The sequence below is a fragment of the Eulemur rufifrons genome, chromosome 16 (genome assembly GCF_041146395.1).
Source record: "Eulemur rufifrons isolate Redbay chromosome 16, OSU_ERuf_1, whole genome shotgun sequence".
Taxonomy (NCBI): domain Eukaryota; kingdom Metazoa; phylum Chordata; class Mammalia; order Primates; family Lemuridae; genus Eulemur; species Eulemur rufifrons.
In genome coordinates this window covers 88,581,375-88,601,949 of record NC_090998.1, presented here as the reverse complement: position 1 = coordinate 88,601,949, position 20,575 = coordinate 88,581,375, and the positions used below count along the sequence as shown (strand labels likewise).

Sequence of the window (20,575 nt, the reverse complement as noted above, 5' to 3'; positions counted from 1 at the left end):
GGGCATGATAATGCCTGTTGTGCCAGCAAGTTGGGCAGATTCCAACAAAATGGGGTGGCACATGCCCAGCACCGAGCCCTGCCTGCCAGGTGGAGCTGCCCACCTGGCCCCCAGCATCAGGTGGGTCCCAGGCCTGAGCAGGCTCACCTGGAAGATGACGATCCAGGCATAGCCGATGTTGTCAAAGTTGATGGCGCCCTTGTGGGGGTTGGCGCTGCCTGTGCGGCACACATTGTAGTAGCGGTTCCAGTTGACACAGAGGCCGCTGGCATTGAGGTCCTGGCGCACTGCCCCAAAGTCGTAGATGTCGTCCTTGGACAGGCAGCACTCTCGGCCCTGCTCCTTGAGTGGGGGGATCTCGTGGCAGCCCATGATGCCATTGTCCCCAGACAGGGAGCAGATGAAGGGCATCTCATCATCCTCCTCTGGCTGGTAGTAGGGGGGCAAGGCCACATCCCCTTGTCTGTCCACAGGTGAGGGTGGGTGAGAGAGGAGAAAGGAGGGTCACTGCCAACAGGATCAGGAAGGGAGAGGCCACACAGCATGGCAGGACATCACTGCCGTCACCAGCTGTCACTGCCTCCAGCCTTGGAACATCTGCCCCTGCCTGGGACAGCATTTCTCACCTCTGTTATGGTCACAAAAACCCCTAATGGCCTGCTGTGGTCCATTTCTAAGGTCCCCTATTCTGGGGAGCCTCCCCAGGATCAGGCAGGGCTGGTCCTGAGCTCCCTGTGGCCATGCTGTGCCTTGCACACAGCTCCAGTTTGCTCCTGCAGTAGATATACCCAACTCCCCAAGACCCCCAGGCCCCGAACACTGTCCAGCAGGCACAGAGCAGGTGCTCAATAAACAAGTGCTGAATTTTACTCATCCAGCAGATGACGGTAGCATCTTCTGCCTGCTACATCCCTTCCCATCTATGTGACCCTGGGCTGGTCACTTCCCTCTCTAGACTTGAATTTCCCCATCTATAAAACAGAGAGGACAATCCCTGATCTGCCCATCCTGAAGGGTTAATCTACACTTTCACTTCAACCCCAGTCAAAATCCCAACATGTTTTTGTCTGTGGAACCTGGCCAGATGGTTCTAAGATTTATCTGGATGGGAAAATAGGCAAGACAAGTTTTAAAAGAAGAAAGATGAATGGAAACCAACTCTACAAGAGAGCAAAATACTCCACAACTATGATTATTAATACAGTGTAGTACTGTAACAGGAATGGAAAGATCATAGAGCGCAAAGGCAAACCCATGTATAAAGGGGAGGTTAGTACATTATAGAGATGGCCTTTCAGACCTATAGAGAAAGGAAGGACTGGTCAGTAAATGGTGTTAGGACAACTGCTCTCTATTTGCAAAATAATAGTTAGATCCCTACCTCACACCATATATAAAAGTAAACTTCTTGAAGACTTGTCATCCAAAAATACATATATAAATTATCTCACTATTAATTTTTATATTGATTACACATTGAAAATAATATTTGGATATATTAGGTTAAGCAAAATACATTATAAAACTAAAATAGTAAACTTTTAGTGGATTAAAAAGCATAAATGCAATGAATATAACCATAAAAATATTATAAGAAAATATGGAATATTTTTGTTAACTCAGGTTAGGTAAGGCCTTCCTCCTTCCTGGATGACACAAAATCCAAATTTTATAAAGGAAAAGGCAGACGAGATTGACTACGTATTACACAAATGTAAAATGTGTACAAGACAAGATACCATACAAAGTAAGAAGACAAGCAACAAATTGGAATAAAGCAGAGGTAGGCAAATGTTTTCTGTAATTAGCTGGATAGCAAATATTTTTTTGCAGACCACATGGTCTCTGTCCCAACTACTCAGCTTCACCATTGTAACATGAAAACACTCATAGGAAAATAGGCGAACAAGTGGGTGTGCTTGTGTTATGATAAAACTTTATTTACAAAAACAGGCTATTGGTTGCCATTTCCTGGGACGAAGTATTTGCAACATATAAAAGAGATTAAATAATGACTATCTAAAGCATATTGAAATCTTCTATAACTCAGTAATAAAAAGGAAAAGAACCCACTAGGAGGAAAAAAGGACAAAAGATAAGAACAAAAAATTCACACAAGAAGTACAAATGCCCAATAAAAAATGCTCACCTTGTTAATGCAACAAAATAACCAGATGCAAACAGAAGTAGCAATGAGATCATTTTATACCCATCCAAATGGCAAATACTTCTGCTTGATAACATAGCGCATGCAGCAGGATGAGTGTGAACAGTCTCACACACCGTTGGTGGGAATGTAAATTGATACAACCTTTTTAGAGGGCAACATGGCATACCCATCAACAATGAAAACATGCACCTCCAACCCAAACACACATGACCACCTGATTCTGATAAAGGCGGCCCTGCAATTCAGCGGAAAGGATGGGCTTTCCAATCAATGGGCCTGGGACAATTGACTGTCCATTAAAAATAAGTAAATGGATCTCGACACTCCACCAGCACCACGACATGCCACACACAAAATGATCTGAGATGGAATATCGACCTAAATGTGAAAGATGAAAAAGGAAAGCTCCTAAAAGAAAGCACCAGGAAATATTTTCATGACCTTGGGTTTGGAGAAGATTTCTAAAACCGGGCACAAAAAGCAACGCTGAGAAATGATTGATAAACTGGACTTCATTACAACTAAGAGTTTCTGTTCTTCAAAAGACACCATTAAGAGAGTGAAAAAAGTAATTCCTTCTTTTCATTTCTGTACAGAGTCCACTGAGTGAATACGCTGCTACTTACTTATCCATTCTACTGATCATTTGGGCTGTTTCTGATTTTTTGGCTCTTATGACTCATAAATATTCCTGTGCACGTCTCTGGGTGGATATCAGCCATCCTTTCTTTTGGGTAAATACCCAAGGGTGCCAGCAAGTGACAGAGGCAGGACTTGACCCTGCAGGCCAGGCGTGGGCTCCCTCCCTGCTCAGAGCCCCTATATCATGCTGCAGCAGCAGGGGGTGGGGGCCCTCTGTCAGGAACACTCTCCCCACCGCCCCCACTTGCCTGCCTGAAGGCATTTTTCCTGTCCTTCCGGGCTCAGCTCAAGGTCACACCCTCCAAGAAGCAAGAAGCCCTCTCCCCTCTGCCCCTGCCCAGGCTGGTCTCCACCTCCTCTGGGCTCCCAGCCCCCTCCTCCGGGCTCCCTCTCCCCGGCCTGGCACATAGCGGGAGTGCGCCTCTGCCACGACACAGGGCCCTCTGAGCCCTCACTGTCCACGCTTCTGACTCCCATGCCGGACGGTGAGCTGAGCGTGGAGGCCCAGTGAGGGGTCTCCGCATCCCCGGGGCCGGCACAGCCTGGAAGTGGCTGGGGAATGGCGCAGTATCCTGATGCCCACACGGCCGGCAGGCTGCATGCTTGGTGGGCCCCTTGCTGTGTGGCCCTAGGTGAGCCCCTCTCTTTTCTATGACTCAGTCCTTATCTGCATAGTGACAAGTTGGGCTGTGGCTCTCTGAGGCTCCACCTTCAACCAGCACAGTGTTGGGCCCTGGGAAGGGCGCTTCTCCGCCCTGCCTACAGGCTCTGCCCAGCCCCCAGGGCCCAGCTAGCCAGGGGCTGGAGGCGCTTTGAGAGGCCTCCAGGCAACAGGCCCCCAGGGGAGAGCACGCAAGGAAGACATCGGGGAATTCATGGATGCATGTGCACCTTGCCGCTGCCCGTGACCCAGCCTGGTTCCCCGTGTCCTGAATACAATCTCCTCAAATTCCAGCTTTCTGACACCCTCCCCGCCAACCAACAACCAAAAAGAGATCCTGCTGCCTCTTTGTGAACCCTGATTACCAACCTTCTCAGTTAAGGTCTAAACCTCCCTCCCCTCCACGGTGGTCGTAGACCTGGGATGACCTTGGCCTTGCTCTCCATCCAGACCTGAACTTTACGGATCTCCTTCTTCATGCAACGGCTGCCCCCCAGCCCAGGAGGGTGTGTAAGTCGATGCCACCTGCCCTAAGAAAATGAAACCCAGAGCTCCCAAGGGGAGCGGTGGAGACCACCCAGCATCTTCCCCCCAGGGCTTTCTTCCTCCTTTGACATTTATTTATATCTATTATTCCCTTTCCTGGGGCGGGGGTGGGGGTGGGCTGGACAATGTTCCTCTTTACTCCCGGCCCAAGCACGTCCACAGACAGCATCTCCCTCCAACTCCTCCATGACAGCCGCGGCAGGGCTGGAGCCACCTCGCCCAGCCCGGGGGTGCCCACAGGGAGACAGACACCCAGGAGTCAGGACACAGCATCTCCGCCTGGAAGGCCTGGGAAGGACTGCGGGTCTCACTCCCAGCCTGCCTCCGGGTGGCGAATACTCGCTCACTCACTCAACCACTCTTCCTTCGCTCCTGCGGCAATTGGGGAGGGAGCACCTGAGCCAAGGCCTGCTCTAGGCCCCCGGAAAGAGGAACGAGCAGGTTCCGCTGCCCTTCTGGGGGCCTTGCATTCTTGCCACCTCCAAAAACCAAGCCGATAAGCCAGTCTAGAGACAGCCAAGGACCAAGTAAATCAACTGACGAGGGAGACTGTTTCAGAAAGAGATAAGGAAAATCCAGCGGGACAGCGCGACAGTACGTTTGGGGGGTGGAGTGGGGGGTGAAGGAAGGCCTCCAGGAGGAGGTGACGGGTGGCTGAGCCAGACAATGAGAAGGTGCCAGCCACAGAATGATACAGAGAGAGAATCACTTGGGACAGAGGGGCTGGGCGGTGTCTTGAACCCCCAAGGCTGAGAGCTCACACCCCCTCCTGTCTCTGAAGGCCAGACCAGAAGCAGCAGTGGCCTCTCCCCCATCTCCACTGCCCGGCCCTGCCTTGGAACCCGCTGACCCCCACACAGGGTGCCCCTTCTCTGGTCTACGCAGGTACCCCACAGCAATGGTGGCTGGGTAAGCTCCTCCCAGCCTTCAACCCCCCAACCCCGGCTCTCCCCAATCAGACAGGCCCAGAGGGGAGAACCCAGCCCAGCCCTACACATGGTTCCACGCCTCCTACAGCCGTCCTTGGTCCACGACCAGTACTCAGCAGAGGCGTCCGGGGTCAGCTCCCAGCCTGGATCCCCAAGGGCGGGAACCCCCTCTGTGACTGCATGCTGAGCACAGAGTCCGGCTTCTTCAAAGGAGCCACTTGGTGTGTTTGCCAAGTGAGACAATGAATGAAAATGCTTTTCTACTTCTAACTCCCCAGGCCCTGGCACACAGTAGGCATGCACTAATGCACATGATCAATAGAAATGAAGGCATATTTATGTCCAGACACGTATGCATATGTACATGTATGTGTGCGTGTTTATCCAGCCACAAGGGAAGAAACGGTTCTATAGATGTCCCATTTTTCAGACAACTAGGCCCAACTCCTCCAAGAGCTGAAGCTTGATTTATGTTTAAACAGCTTCTGACAATCATCTCTCCACGGAGCGTCCCACCTCCTGCCTTAAGACACAAATGGCCAAACAGGAGGCGACCTTCCCTGGATGACTCGGAGCCACCCCCGGAATACCTGTGCTGTGCACAGTGCCAGGTTCTGTGCCTGCTTTTCAGGTTTTCTGTCTTTTTCTCCCCGCTGGCGTCATTCTGCTTGTGCCTTGGCTTCCCTTTCCCCTCTGACCCGACCTCCCTCTGTTTGCTGCTGCTGCCCTGGTGGTCTCGATTCCCAACAACCTGAGAGCTATTAACAGAACTGCGTATTAAGGACAGGGTTCCGGGAGCTGAAAGGGCGCTGGGCACACTCACATGGTGAAGTTCTCCTGCAGGAAGCAGCGGTTGCGCAGCAGGCCGGCCCACAGCTGCACGCCTATGATGCCGAAGATGAAGAAGACAAAGAAGCAGAGCAGGAGCACATTCCCCAGCATGGGCAGCGTGTCCAGCAGCAGGTTCACCAGGATGCGCATACCTGTGAGGAGGAAGAATACAGGGACCGTCAGATGGAGCAGAGGTCCAGGAGGAGACAGAGGGAGAGCAAAGTTAGAGAAACAGGGAGAGGGATGATGGGAGGAGAAATGAGGACACACTGGCAGGGGCTCCCTGATGCTCCCAGCCTGGTTGGTGGCTGTCAGATACACCATCTCCTTCATATCTGCCCTTCACTCCAAAAGCCATGCAAATGGCTCTGGGCCCCGTTGCACTTACACTAGATTGTGGATGAACAAGCAGGCATTTATGGAGCACTTTCGTGTGCCCAGTGCTCTTCTAGGTACTTCTCGAATGTGACCCCTTCAGCCTCATGACAACTTTCTGAGGTTGGTAATGCTACTCCTATTTTACAGACAAGGGGAATGGAGGTTCAAAGAACTGAAGCTACTTGCCCAAAGTCACGCAGCTAAGAGACAGCAAGGTCTGAATTTCAACCAGGTGTCTTGTCACCAACTCTAGCCTTCTTGCCACAACACCTTTGTCCCCAGAGGCCTGGGACCAAGGCTGGCTCAACTCAGTATGCCCAGCCCCCACACAGGGTGTGATCACAGTAGGTGCCCAGTGAATATGTCCTGAATGCCCTTCATCTCCAGGGCAGTCACTGGTCCCTTGACCATGCCAGGACACACCAGTAGCAGTCAGAACTACCCACCCCCACCGACTGCATGATGGAACCAGGCAGAGCCCCCAGAGCCACCTTCAGAAGAGACATGGGCCTGCTGAGGGGCTCAGATCTGGCAATATCAGGAGAAGGGGCCTTTTCTCTTCCCAAGAAATAGCTGGGGTGAACCAGCGAGGCCAGAGACTCAGGAGAAAATGGGGAAATGGCAGTGGAGACAGGAGTCCCCAGGGAGGACAGTAGGGGATTTGGGCGGACAGGAAAGTGGGTCGTGTGGATGTTAATCACTTACTGGAAGACCCTGCAGTCATGAAAACCTAGCAGGTGGGGGTAGAAAGCCTGTGGAAGGCACAGGCCTCTGAGAGACCCAGGTTCGAACCCTGGCCCTGCTGGCTGTGACCTGTGGGACCTTGACCCTTCCCCTCTTGGATCTTCAGCAAAGTGACCCAACAAGATAGCGGTCACCTGGCTAAGGAGCCATACCCAACTCTCAGCAAACCCTGCGGCTCCCACCCCATGGAGAACATGCTCAGCATCTGGCCCCTCCCCACATACTCCCCTCCCTCCCCTCTGACCCCTCCTGCTGTCACCATGTGCACTGTCCATGTCGTCTCTCACCACAGGCTGTGAAATGAAGCCAGCTCTCCCTACCCTGAGTAATGCCACCCACTGTCATGGTTTCAGTTAATCTCTGTATGTCATTCGCTCCTTCCTGACCCCACACACGAAGATCCAGCCGCCCCCAGTCACTGGTTTTGCACCTTTTCCAGGGTCTCTGAAAAGTGCACACTAAGGGACTCCAGTCCATGTGGTTTGGGTGGGGCTCACGTAGAGATCACATGACCTAGGCTGGGCCAATCAGCATATTCTGTGCCCCCAGTGCTAGGTCCAGGATGGTCATGTGACCCCAGCCAGGACCAATGAGAGTCAGCCCAGGGACTTCTGCTAGAACTACAAGGAAAGGATGCGCTCTTTCCGCAGAGGTTGCAAGGTGGGGGGTGAGCCTGGAGTTGCTGGGGCCATCTTGCATGGGAGAGCAGAACCTGCCTGAAGTGGAAGCCTCCCCAGGGAAAGCAGAGTGCAGAGACAGAGAGAGGGGCAATTCTTGACAATGGCCACTTTCTGGAACACAGTTCTGAGCATGTCACCACCATGTGTGAAAACCTCTGGGTTCCCATAGCCTACGGAAGCTGGAATTGATGGGCCCCCGGGGTGCAGGCCCACGGAGGGACTCCACGAGGTCCACAAACCTATGAAATTGCCATAAAATACTCAAGGATGACATCGTGAATATTCTGGAGCAAAGGTCCACACAGCTGTGGCCCCAAAGAGGGTCAAGAGCTGGTGGGTCACCCTTGCGTGCACACCCCCCAAGATCCTGTGGGGTCCACACCGCCCACCTCTCCAGCTTCATCTGCCTCTCTCAGCTTGCACCCTGTACCTAGCAGTACCAAATTATTTGACACTCCCTAAACACACCATGGGATTTCACACCTCCGAACTTTTACCCTTGCTGCTCTCTCTGCCTAGAACACCCTTGCACCTTTCTTGCACCGGCAAACCTTATTCAGCCACCACAGCCCTGTTAAAGCTCCTTCTCTCTGTGAAGCCTTCCGGACACTTCCTCACCCCATCTCAGGTAGCGCTCATCCCTCGCTTCTGCTCTAGGCAATCTCAGCACCTCTGACCTAGCCCAGGCTGCCGCGTGTGGTTGTGTAGGTTGTATACTGCGCAGCCTAGGAGGTTCTGTTCACATCGACATCTAGTCTTCTTCTAGCCCTGGTGCATAGTTGTCTGTTTACCCTTCTGTCTCTTCCACTGGGCTGTAAGGTCCTGAGGGAAGGGCTCGCGTCTAAGTTACCCAGAACCCAGCAGGTCCTGGCCCAGAAGACAGGCTCAGCTAACGTTTGTTGAATGACTTCTCATGGATGAATAATGTGATAACTCATGGGGAGAGAGTGGAAGATTGGAGAGAGGAGGATGGAAGGATGGTGACAAGTAGAACAGTGGCCCTGTCCAGATTGTTTATTCCAGGCGTGATGCTGAGGTGGTTATTAATGAGGGTAATTATTTGGAATTTGCATCACAAACTCTGTGTACAGTGACTCCCAATCAATAATTAATGGCCACCCCCATCTTCTCTCCCCACAAAACTAGGTCAGCCTCCGGGGCTCCTCACAGGCTGCTCATCCCACCGAGAGCAGGCCAGGCTGAGGGCGCGGCGCCCACCTCCCCACTCCCCAGGCATGGCCCTGGACACACGGAGAATCCAAAGACAAACAAGACCCTCGCGGGGCGTGATGGCGACTGTAGTCCCAGCTATTCAGGAGGTTGAGGCGGGAGGATCACCTGAGCCCTGGAGTTGGAGGCTGCAGTGAGCTATGATCGCGCCACTGCATCCCAGCCTGGGTGACAGAGTGAGACCCTGTCTCTAAAAAAAGAAAAAGCCAAAGACAAACAAGACGCATTTTTGACTCTCCTCAGAGCTCCTAGCTAGCAGCAGGGGCGTAGGGGACCAGGGTGCTGAGGGAATGGACCACGCCTGGGGGTGGGGGCAGCTCCAGGCACATTTCTGAGCTGGGTTCTGCAGGGTGGGAGCAGCTTCCAGACAGAGGCGCGGCTCGAGCAAAGGCGCACCTTGCCTGGCAGGCTGCAGGGCAGTATGGGGCTCCCTGAGTTGAGAGGTGACTGCCTGGCCAGATTTCTAAGCAGGCAGAGCCCTTGACCAGTTCTGGGCTTTAAAGAAGGGGCAAGCCTGGAGGCCCGGGCAGGGGCAGGAGGCAGGCACAGAGGGCCTGGCAGCAGCTGGAGAAGAGGCCAGATCAGAAAGGCCTGGAGGAGGCGGCCCAGCATAGTCCCAGCCTGGTCCCTACGCTCTGCGGCTGCTCCCTCGGGCCGCCTTTGTTGCTCAATTAATTACATTTCCCTTGTTCTCCAGGATATTGAAATTCTGAAAGGCTCCAGCAAACTGCGCCTGGCTTCCCTGAGTGGCAGCCCCATCCCTCCTCCCCTGCGCAGCTGGGCCCCAGCTCACTTCATGGCCCTCCCTGGGGCCCAGGGAGTCCCAGGGCCGCAGAGCCAAGGCATAATTAGCTAATTAGGGACTTAGAACGAGTTCATCCCTTCCGTGCCAGAGAAAAGGGGCCACGGGATTAGGCAGTCAGGGAGGACCCCAAGGGACCCCAGCTAATCCTCCCTTTTTATGCCCACGGTCAAGTAATTAGCCAAACAGGTCCGACAGTCACACTCTGCCCTCAGATCCCCCTGGCGCCAGGGAGAGGAGAGAGAAACAGAGAAAGAGAAAGTGAACCCGAGAGAGACAGAGAACAGAGAGAAAGAGAAAGAGCCATGAGGGAGGCAGACACAGCACGTAAGTCAAAGTAGGAAGAGGAGAAATTAGGGGAGAGGCTGGGTGGATACTCGGTGGCAGGCGGAAGGGAGGGAGTGGGCACCACCTGCCTTAAACCATCCTTTCTACCTCATCTCCCTCCACACCCTTCCCTAGCCAAACTCTCCTCCTCCAGGCAGTCCTCCCTGATTCTCACTCCCAGCTACTCATGAAGCCCTCCTGCCTCTAGTTCCCCAGTTTCCCCACGGCTCTCACTCACCCTCTCTCAGAATGGGTTTACTTGGTTCTTGTTCATGGTGCAATTTTCAAGCCTTCAGCCTGGGGTGTGAGCCAGGCGTGCCTTGATGGGGGTGGCTGCAGGCTGCCGCGTGAGTGTGGCTGAGGGCCCCTCCCCCAGCCAGGAAGGGGAAGAGGACCCTGGAGTCCCCAGGACATCTGATGCAGCCCCCACCCCAGTGAGCCCCAGAGCACAGACCCAGGACAGGATATCTTGGTCCCAGTCCTGGCTGGGCGGCCTTGAGGCAAAGCTTGCCCTCTCTGGGCCCCAGTGGCCTCATCTACAGAAGGGACAGTGGCTCCTGTCTGGCCAGCCTTTCAGGAATAGTGCAGGGCCAGGACACGTCTCACGGAAGAGCCCCTGAAGTCAGACGCCTCCACCAGCCCACGCGCACCACGGAGAAAGTGCAAATCATTACCTCCCCACCCTACCCCACCCCGTCTCCTGCTCACACACCCCTCGGTGTGGCCCCAGCCCAGCCCGCCAGCGTCACCTCCCTCTGCCCACCATTCCACACCTGAACCTGCGGCTCCAGCCAGACTGGCAGCTCCCCAGTGTCCTCAGTCCCCACTGCAAGGCCCTCCTCACTCTGCCATCCGGGTCCTGCGACCATCGCGCTACCCGGGGACAGTTCCAGGTCTGCTTCCTAAGGCAGGAGGTGTCCGCACTGGTGTGGCCCTCTGCACCCAGCCACACATGCACACTTCCAGTTCCTGGAAGCCCAGCTTCTGGGTCCCCTCCAGGCCCTTGCACGCGGGGACGGTCTCTGCACGGCACTGGAAGTTGGGAGCTGGGCGCAGGCAGATGGCAGGTGGGCAGACGGATGGAGCTGCCACTCCGTCCACTCCGATGGGCCGGCCCTAGACTAGAACCTGCTTGAAGGGAACCTGGGCAACAGCCAGGCAGGGGTGGCCCCTTGGCAGCAGCGGGGGCACCTGGGAGGGGGTGGCAGGAGGAAGGGGACACACTTCCTGACAGGCATCTCCCCTCGAGGTCTGGGGTGCTCTCTGCAGACAGGAGCTGTCAGCCCTGATCAGCGCGGCCACTCTGCCAGGCCAGCTGAAGCGGAAGCCGCTGGACGCATGCCAGCCTCTGCCAGGGGCACAGCTCGTGGCCAGGGGGAGGGGAGTCACGGCGAGGGGTGGCCTGGCCCCAGGGCTCCCCGTCAGGCCAGGGCGGCGGGGGTGCTGAGCAGCGGAAGAGGCCGTCTGCTGCTCCTGCCATTGCCAGCGCCAACTAATCAGGGGCACAGTGGGCACCGGGGCGGCCAGGCCAGGCAGCAGACGGCCAGGCTGCCGAGGTCACAGCTGCTGGCCCTGGGCCCAGCCAGGGAGGGGCCTGGGGGCTGATGAGGGGCCGCACCCCACCTCCTCCCTCCCAGGAGAGGCCTTGGGTCCCTCCCCAAAGCTGCCAGTGCTCACAGCCTCGGGGCCTGGCCCACCCTGTCTCCCTGAAGGTCCCCTCACCCACTGTGACCCAAACAACTCCTACCCTTCAAGTGGCCCATTCCCCTCCCCTGGGACGCCTCGTCAAAGTACCTGCTGTGGCCTTTCCCCTCGGCCCCGTCCCCTTATGGTGTGAGCCCCACTGCCGGTGCCGGCCTTCAGGGAAGCGGCTGTGTCGCAATCCTCTTGACCCCACACCTGGCCCAGGGCCGGGCCCCTAGGCGGATGCTGCTTTGGATGGAAGATTGAACCAATCAAGGCATCAGTGAATCCATGGTGGCCCACTCTGTGATCTGGCGTCCTGTCCAGGAATCACACCCTCTGGATTTGTAGAACAGAACTGAGAACTTGACCCTGGGGCAGGGGGCTGCCTTCACCCTGCCCACCCCCAAGCTTTTCTCCTTCCACAGTCCCGGCTGCTCTTCCCTGCTCCCAAGTGGAGTTCTCACCAGATGTTCTGGCCAGATGTTCTCCCACCCACCCCAGCCCAGCTCCTCCGGGAAGGCAGCAGCCCTGGGGAACTGGGCCCCTCCACTTCATCTCCCCCGTTCTCTCCCTCCTTCCCTCTCTTCCTCTTCTGAGGCCTCGCTCCCTTAGGACGGCCTGGGAGCCCCTGGCCCTGACGTCCATGACGTGGCCTGGCGGGGGAGGGGTGATTAGCCCCCATAGCCTTTCTTCTGCTGCCCCCCAAGCCCTAAGTAAACATACACTCCAAGTGAAAACGCCCAAATTTCTACGCCAACTCTATTTCAAGGTGCATCTCCCAGACCCCGTCTAACAAATGCTGCCCAGCGCCCTTCAAGAAGGAATCCTGGGGCCTTCCTCGTCCCTCCGCAGCACGGCTGGCCTGACTGTGGCCCCGGCTAGGCAGGCACCTGGGCAGAAAAGGGCCAGAGCGGGCCTGGGGCACCAGGGCAGGTGCCTGCCATCACTCACCACAGCGCTGTGTGCCTCCTGCCCTGACTCGCACCCACCAGCCCGCAAAGGACCCAGCACCATGACAGCTCTGCACCCCGGACGGTGAAAGGCGTTCGGAGGTCTGGAGCAGACCAGGCCAAGGGAGGTGTGGGCGGGGAGGGGCCTTGATGCATCCCTCCAGCCTGCGGGGACTTCTGTCTTTGACCCTGGACGGGGGCAGGGTCTCTCCTGGTGCCCCGCAGATAGGGGGAGGGAGGCAGCGAAACAGCAAAAAGCTCTAGGGTCATGGAAGCACAGGTTCAAATCCTAGCTCTGCCCCCAGACAGCTATGTAGCCTTGGGCAGGTTGCTCAACTCCTCCCTGCCTCAGTTTCCCCATCTGTAAAGTGGGCATCACAATGGCACTATCCTCCTACAGCTGTAGTGAAGATGAAATGACACAGCCCGTGTCAAGCACCATTATGGGCTTTTCACAGCACCTGACAAACTTTAGCCATTTATCGTTATGAGCAAATCCCCAGGAGATATGAACAACTCACCTTCGGCCTCTCCAGCCAGGCGCCCCCTGCCCAGCCACACCATCCTTGGGTGACACCTCCACTCCACCTTTGCAAGGGCCACTCCATCTGCCAGGAACACCCTCCCCAACCCCCGGTGCACTTGGTGACCGTCCTCCAAAACCAGCCCCTGAGAAGGTGCCTGATGCCCACCTGCACCGTCGTGGCGCCCAGCACTTCCTTCCCAACCGCAGCGTCTGCTGGTCACCAGGCTCTGCGCACAGGGTGGCATTTCAGCCTTCCAACCAGATGGACATTGGTGTTACTAACTCCACTTCAGAGCCGGAGAAATGGAGGCGCAGAGAGGCACGTGGCTCACCCAGGGTCCCAGAGCCAGTGAGCGGAGGCCCTGGGACTAGAACCTGGCAGAATAGTGCAGTGCAAACCTCTAGCTCCTGCTCATGCAGCTGGGGGCCTGACAGTGGCCGTCTCCGTGGCATTGTCACCATGAGCCCGGGCCAGCATCGGCATCCCAGCAGCTGCCCCCGAGCTGCCCAGGGTCTGCCTCCCACCCCCTCCACAGCCTGGGGAGGGGGGAGCCAGATGCAGCTCTGGTCCAGGGGCTGCGACTCAGCTGGCTCAGGCCTTGGCATTGACTGCCCTAGTTTCTCCCTGGAGAAAAGAGCATTTTTCATATTTAAACTCCCCAGCCAGAGGGTCAAGGGAAGCAACACGGTGGTGTGAGGGTGTACAGCTGGCTGGTGCCAGGAGATCATCCAGCCCATCTTGCCGAGGCCCAGAGAGAGGCAGTGATTTACGAAAGGTCACACAGCGAAGAATCAGAACCTGGGCTCCTGACTCTCGACTCGGTGCTTCCTCCTCCCCTCCCAGCCTCCTCCACACCGTCTCCCTCTCCTTATCCACCAGCGGCCGAGCAGCCAGCACAAAGCCTGCAGGGGTGGGGTGCAGGGACCTATGTCACAAGATCCTGTAAAGAGCACCCTGACTTCCAGGTGCCCCACTCATCCTGAACAAAGTTGAGAACCACACATCTAATCCACCCGCTCCTCCCGCTTTGTGCAAATAGGGAAACTGAGGCCCAGAGACACCAAGGGCCTTCCCAGGTCACACGGCAGGCTGACGGCAGAGCTGAGAGCAGAATTTGCATTCCCCTGGCCCCCAGCTGCATCCTCCTGGTTGACCGTGTTGGGGCTTTGCAGCCTTCGCTGTATCGTGTAAATCGCAGACAGCCAGCCCACTCCCCACAGCTTCGCGATTAGTAACCCTTAATTTGGCGGTGCCCAGCACCAACTCTCCAGCTTGCCACCTAGTGGCCAAGCCGAGAGCTACGGGCTACTGTTGAAAAGAACGTGTCCCACGGCAGAGCAGCTCTAAAGATAGAACGGGAGGACCGGTTGGAGCGTTTCCAGGAAATTCATATTAAAACAAGCAAAGGAACAACAACAACAACAAAACCCAGAAACCAATCAAACTTCTCTAGGAAGCAGGTCTAAGGGCCCGTGCCCTCCCCCACCCCCGTCATGCATTCCATTCCCTGGTGGCTGTGCGCAGGGGGCGTGGCACCTGAGGACAAAGCAGTCTCCTGTGAAATGAGAGGCTGGACCGGTGGACCCAAAGGCCCCGCGTGCTGAAGTTACACTACTTAGAGACATGAATCTACCTTCCAGATGGAGCGCTGGGTGGTCTCCGAATTGGGGAGAGGGACACGTTGGTCACATTTTGGATCCTGGGCGCCAAAGCTCCCAGGGACTCCCCCACTCCTAGGCTCTGAGAGACTTTTCAGACTGTCGGCTGAGAGGTGGCATCAGGCTCCGCAGCGGGAAACAAACACACACGAGCACACACACACACACACACACACACCCAGGCTCGGTCACTCGGGGCCTCCCAGCAGTGGCCATTAGCAGGAAGGAGGCCCCTGAGGAAAGACTCTGAACTCCTCCCTGGGCTTTCTGGGCCACTGAGCCTCTGTAATTGGAGCGGCCAGGAGCACCGGGAATGTCGGGCACAGGGTCGATCCCCGCCCTTCCTCAGAGATCAGGGAGGCAGGCACTGGGGACCAGGAGTGACCTCCACAGCCGGGGAGCAGCCTAATGAGCTCCTCACTCAGCGGGAGGGAAGCGAGGAGGACTGAGGAAGGAGAGGCACAGACACACACCCCCACACGTGCACACACCCCTCACAGGCACACACGTACTTGTGCACACACCCTCACGTGTGCACACGCATATACATACATGCATTCTCCCACGGACACACTCACACAGACGTAGAGAAACCACCCAGCAAGTGTGACCCCATATCCTATGTTCTGTTGTCCCTTAAACCTTCTCCCACTCTCAAATGTCCCCTCCTATCGCTGTTCTGTGCTTGTCAGAATGCAGGATCATGTACAAATGCCCCTCGGGTACGGCCCCCGCTGTGGCCCATGGCAGCTGCTTCCTGAAGGCAGCCCCTGCCTTGCCCCGGGACAGAAATGGGGAGCGCTGAGGGTGGGGGGCCCAGGAGAGATGTGGCCCCCTGCTCCGAACCCTCACTGCTGAGGTCACTCCTACCCACCCAGCTGCCCAAGCCAGACACTCGACACTCTGGGGCCTGGCCTGGCCCCGGGAACACCCCTTCCATCCATTCGCTCCTCTGCGTCCCACCTGTCCCTGCCCAGCCCCTGCCATTCACTCGCTCCCATCACTGGAGAGTCCCTGTGTCTAGCTCACCCCACCGCCCTCCCCACTCCTCCAGGACCCTCCCTTGCTCACTGCTTCCTTGGCTCCCGTCACCCTCGGGCACGCAAGGCGGTCTGCGCCTGGCCCCGTCCCCCACCCCTTGGTACCACCCCTGGCCCCCAGCAACACCCTGCTGCAGCTCCCCAGCCCTTTGCCCCAGCCACCCCCCACACTCCACCCAGCCCCCCACCCACCCAGTCCCCACGCTCCACTGGGGCTCAGTGCAGACAGCGATTTCTGGGGAGGCTCCCGACCCCCCAGACCCATTCTCCCACCCCACACACCTATGCTCTACCCCTGGCACCTGTCTGAGGACTTACAGCTCTGTGGTCCCGGCACGGGACAGCCACCCAGCACACTGCTGCGTGTGTCCGTTTAACACGGGTTTTCGGAGCAGCTTCTACCCACCAGGCATAGCTCCAGGTGCTGAGTGAAGGGAGCCCACCTTCCAGCCCATCTCCCAGTGAGGGCAGGTGGGCAGTGCTGGGGAAGGTGTGCTGGTTGGGAACGTGGACTCCAGTTTGGCTCCTGCCTCGGATCTGCTGTGTGACCTTGGGCTGGTCATGACCCTCGCTGAGCCTGTTTCCTCACTTGTTAAATGTGGTAAAGATGGTTTTGAACTAGGTGATCTTTAAGGAGCCTTCTAGGGTTGGTGGGGGGGAGAAAGATGAGAGAAGCTGGCCCCAGGGTGGCCTCTCTGGAAGTCCCTTCCCTGTCCCCAAAGGAGTCTCCCCAGGGCAGTGGGAGGGGGCAAAGGTGGCAGAGCCGAACTGCTTTGGTTCTCACCACTCACCGACCCCGCCTTGCCTCTCAGCCCCTCCCCAGGACCCTCACAGCGGCTCCGGACCCCGGGCCCCGGGCCCCTCTGTGCCCTGCCCAAGCTGAGCCTGCCTGCCCCTCTCGGAACACAGCAGGCACCAGGCCACCCTCCAGGCTCGGCCAGCTCTGGCCACCCTCCCGGTCAACTTGCTGCACAAATATCCTGGAGTGTGGCTCTCACTGCCCCACCAGGGCTGCCAGGCTGAGCGACAGGCAAGGCCCCCACAGGGCGCTCATGGCAGATGGGCCACAGAGAGGTTGGCTGGGCGGGGCAGGTGACAGCCCCAAGGCCCCAGGGCTGGGAATTAGGGGAGTGTGAACAGTGCTGACTGTGAAGGAGGGCCAGGTGCCAGGAGACCTTCCCTCTTCCTCAGATGCAGGGCAGAGACGCGAAGCTTCAGAGAGAACCATGGAAAGAGCTGGGCTTAAGACAGACAGAACTCTGCTCAGATCCCTGCCCTGCCACCGAATCGCTGTGTGACCTCAGGCAAGCCACTTAACTGCTCTGAGCCTCATACAGCTTGTTGAGCCATCAGATATCAAGGGCCTGGACCACAGGAGGTGGGTAGGGGCTTATAAAAGCCCCATGGAGTCACGGCCCTCCCCCTCTCCTTCCCTCAACCCCCACCTACTTCCCAACACAGGGCAGTGGAGGAGTCAAAAGAGCTAACTGGCTCCGGCCTTCGCTACTCCCTGGCAGTGCATCTCTGTACCTTTCATCTCCAAGTTTCATTTTTTCATCTGTAAAATGGGAACAGCCCCCTCCCTCTCAGAGTGATTGTAAGGCTCAAAACAGGCACGGAGAGGAAAACGGTGTAAGGCTGGGAAGATGGCAGGGCTTGTGACTGCAAGATAACTTCTCTTAATGCTAGGTGGTAGGTGGATGGATGGATGGATGAACAGGTGGATGGACAGGTGGGAGGACGGATAGGTGGGTGCACAGGCAGGTGGGTACATAGTAGATGGAACTATGGGCTGACGGGCGAATGGGTGGAGGACAGAGCTCAAGTTCTAAGTCAGCGAGCACAAGTGAGGGAGGCAGGTTTCATTGCCCCAGTGAATGTTCCACGATACCCTTCCTCAAACTGAGCAGCTTCTTTTCCTACACGGGCCCATCTTGACATCCTGGGAAGACCACTCCCCCACTAAGGCACCTTTTGTCCCTAAAAAGCCAGACTCCCTAGCACTCTGCAATCCAAGTTCTTTGGGGACTCAGAGGCTCCAGGGCCACCTCCAGCATCTCAGGCCCGAATACTGGCCCAAGAGCCCTCTGGGAGCAGGGCCACACCTGTCCAGACACCGCAGGATCCTGTGCCCAGAACAGGCCTGGCCCTGGAAGGTGCTGGTCAGTCTTCTCTGAGTGGATGAAGGATGGGGGCTGGCTGGGTGGGCCAGGGCTGGGTGGGTGGAGCGGGGCCAACTCACTGGGCACACGGTTGATGGCTTTGAGGGGCCTCAGGACACGCACAGTACGGATGGCCGACAGGTTGATGTTCTGAAGGTCCAGGGAGTACTCGACCATCCTGCAGAGAGAGGGGAGGAGAGTGAGGGATGGTGCCGGGGGGACAGCTGGGCTGGGGATGGGCCACAGCAGTCCCTGGCCACACAGCCCACCCACGCCTGACTGGAAGGGGCAAGTGCCTCAGTCAGCGTGTGGCCTTGGCCTGTCTCCGGCCTCTGCCCCCTACCCTGTAAATGGGGCTGGTGACAGATGCAGTCGGGGACAGAGGGAGCAAAGGGAGCAGAGACACAGGCCCCACTGTGTGCCCAGCACGGTGCCAGGGACTCCTGCCCTTTAGGCCTATCCTCTGACCTATGACCCAGGCCAGCCCCAGTTTCCAGAGCAGCCTCTGAAACAGGGAGGAACATCTCCCTCACCCAGCATGTCCGCACCCTGCACCCCCATCCATGCTCAACCAGCTCTCTGGAAGCAGTTTGGAAGCAGTTTGCCTCTTCCAGGAAGTCTGTCCAGATCTCCCACAGGAGGCAGATCTCTGGAGCCCCCTCTGGTTCCCTGTGCTTCCATCAGGTCCTACCTGCTCAGTGCCACCTGCCTCCCTCCCCACTGAAAGACAGGCCTTCAGTGGGGGGATGGGGGTGTGCCAGGGCTGCAGCCCCAGCGTGACCCGGGGTGTCCCCATCACCAGACCTTCCCCCCACTCCCCTACCCCGGCTCTAGCACTGCTGCCAGCTCCACCTGTCACCACCGTCAGTGGGAAATGAAGGCTTTTCCTACACACCGCACAAACCTGTCCAATTGTTGTGAAGCCGCCGCCCTCTCCCGCTGCTTGAAGAGTAATTGAGTGAAAGCTCCTTTGCCTGCATTGCTGCCACCAGCAGCCCCAGCCCTCTGGAGCGCAGCCTCCCATGTGCACGCCGTGTCGCTCTCACACACACATACACACACACACACAACCACACACCTGCACACACACACACGCACTCGCTCCTTGGACACCCTCATACGTGCACACTCCTACTCAGATGAGGGGGAGTGACCCAAAAAAGTGACAGACCTAGAACGAGAGACAGAGACCTGGGGGACCTGAGGGGGAGGGAGGGAGGGAGGGAGGGGGAGGAAGAATGTGGGGGCAGGAGGAGGGGGGAGGGGCGGCAGCCAGGCAGAGAGGGTGGGGGCAGAGGGTGGCCTGGAAGGGGCAGCGAGGGAGCAGGGCCGCCTGAGGATTCTGCGTGGGTGAGCCAAACTGTCAGTTCTGTATTTTGTAGAAAGAGCTCTCCAGGCAGCGGGAGATGCGTGTGACGACGGAGGGGCTGCGGGGGCGGCACGCACAGGCACACAAACAGGCCCGGCTCCAGCCGGCCCTCCGCGCCACGCTCCACCCCCACAGACGCAGACCCTCTTCCTCCTGCCCTAGTCCTCCTGCTCCTGCCAAGGGTGGGGTGGGCACCAGACCCTGGGGAGGCTGTGCCCCCGCTCGGTGTGCGCTTTGCTGGGAGCGCTGGAGGTGTGGGTTCCCAGCCCACCCCCGAGCTGTGTTCCCGGGCCCAGGGGCACACCCGCCTAGCAGGTGCCCGTCCAGGACTTGCTCCCATCCCCAGGAATCTCACAACAAAACTGAACAGATGCTTTACAGATGGGCAGTAGGTGAGAAAAGCCTTTCTGAGGGCGTGCTGAGTGCCGGCACTGTTCTAATCACTTCCCTGAGCTCCCCTGTCTGAGCCACTCACCGTCCAGTGTGGGCCGTCACTCTCCCACCACCTCCCGCCCCATTCCACCCGGGACCGCGGTGGCGCCGGCTACCAGCCAGCTGCATGCAGGGCCTGCTCACAGTGGGCGCCCTCAGGACGCCCTCTGCCTGGTCCCTGACCCCCGCCCCACACTGCCATGTGTCACTCGCGGGTCCACAGCCTGGGCCTGCTGGCTCTCAGTCCAGGGAGGGGCACCAACCACGGCTCCTGCCCCAGGACAGCCTGGGGGTCGAGAATGCCCTGCACAATCCAGGGTCCCTGGTGACAAGGAGTGTTCTCGTGGATTGTGTGTTTCTTTAAAACAAGGGACAGTAGGAAGAGACCGGCCCAGAGGTCCTGAATGAGACACAAATTGTGACTGGCTGTCACTGAGGCCCATGATCACCCAGCCGGTAAACTTTAGGATCTGAACACCTCCCAGACGAGGCCGACCAGATGCATGTGCTCTTGGCTACAGACCCAGGCAACTGCTCTGCCAGCGCCCCAGTCTGAGGGGAACCGAAGCAGCCTCCGCCTGGCAGTGCTCGTGAGACTCCCAAACACTCGGCCTGAGCAGGTCCGCACGGGACAGCCCTGCAGCCACACACCGGCCCGGGCCCTCCCCTTCACCCTGGTCTTCAGCACGGGAACACACCTTCTGCAGTCTGCTGCAAAAAGTCCCCAAGTTCCCCTGAGAACTCGTCAGTTGGAGACCTTGGGGTCTCAATGAAAAGCCTGCAAGAGAACTTTCCAGTAGAATTTAGTGTC

At 57.5% G+C, this 20,575-nt stretch overlaps 1 protein-coding gene across 1 annotated transcript in view; it reads right to left on the bottom strand.

The window, feature by feature from the left end:
* CACNA1I (calcium voltage-gated channel subunit alpha1 I) overlaps nucleotides 1-20,575 on the bottom strand; it is a 98,492-nt gene that overhangs the window by 41,798 nt on the left and 36,119 nt on the right. The window contains exons 4-6 of the mRNA XM_069491327.1: nucleotides 18,044-18,141; nucleotides 5,772-5,931; nucleotides 148-463 (exon numbers count right to left, since the gene is read on the bottom strand). Coding sequence (XP_069347428.1) covers nucleotides 148-463; nucleotides 5,772-5,931; nucleotides 18,044-18,141 — 574 coding nt within the window. The remainder of the gene's footprint in view (nucleotides 1-147; nucleotides 464-5,771; nucleotides 5,932-18,043; nucleotides 18,142-20,575) is intronic.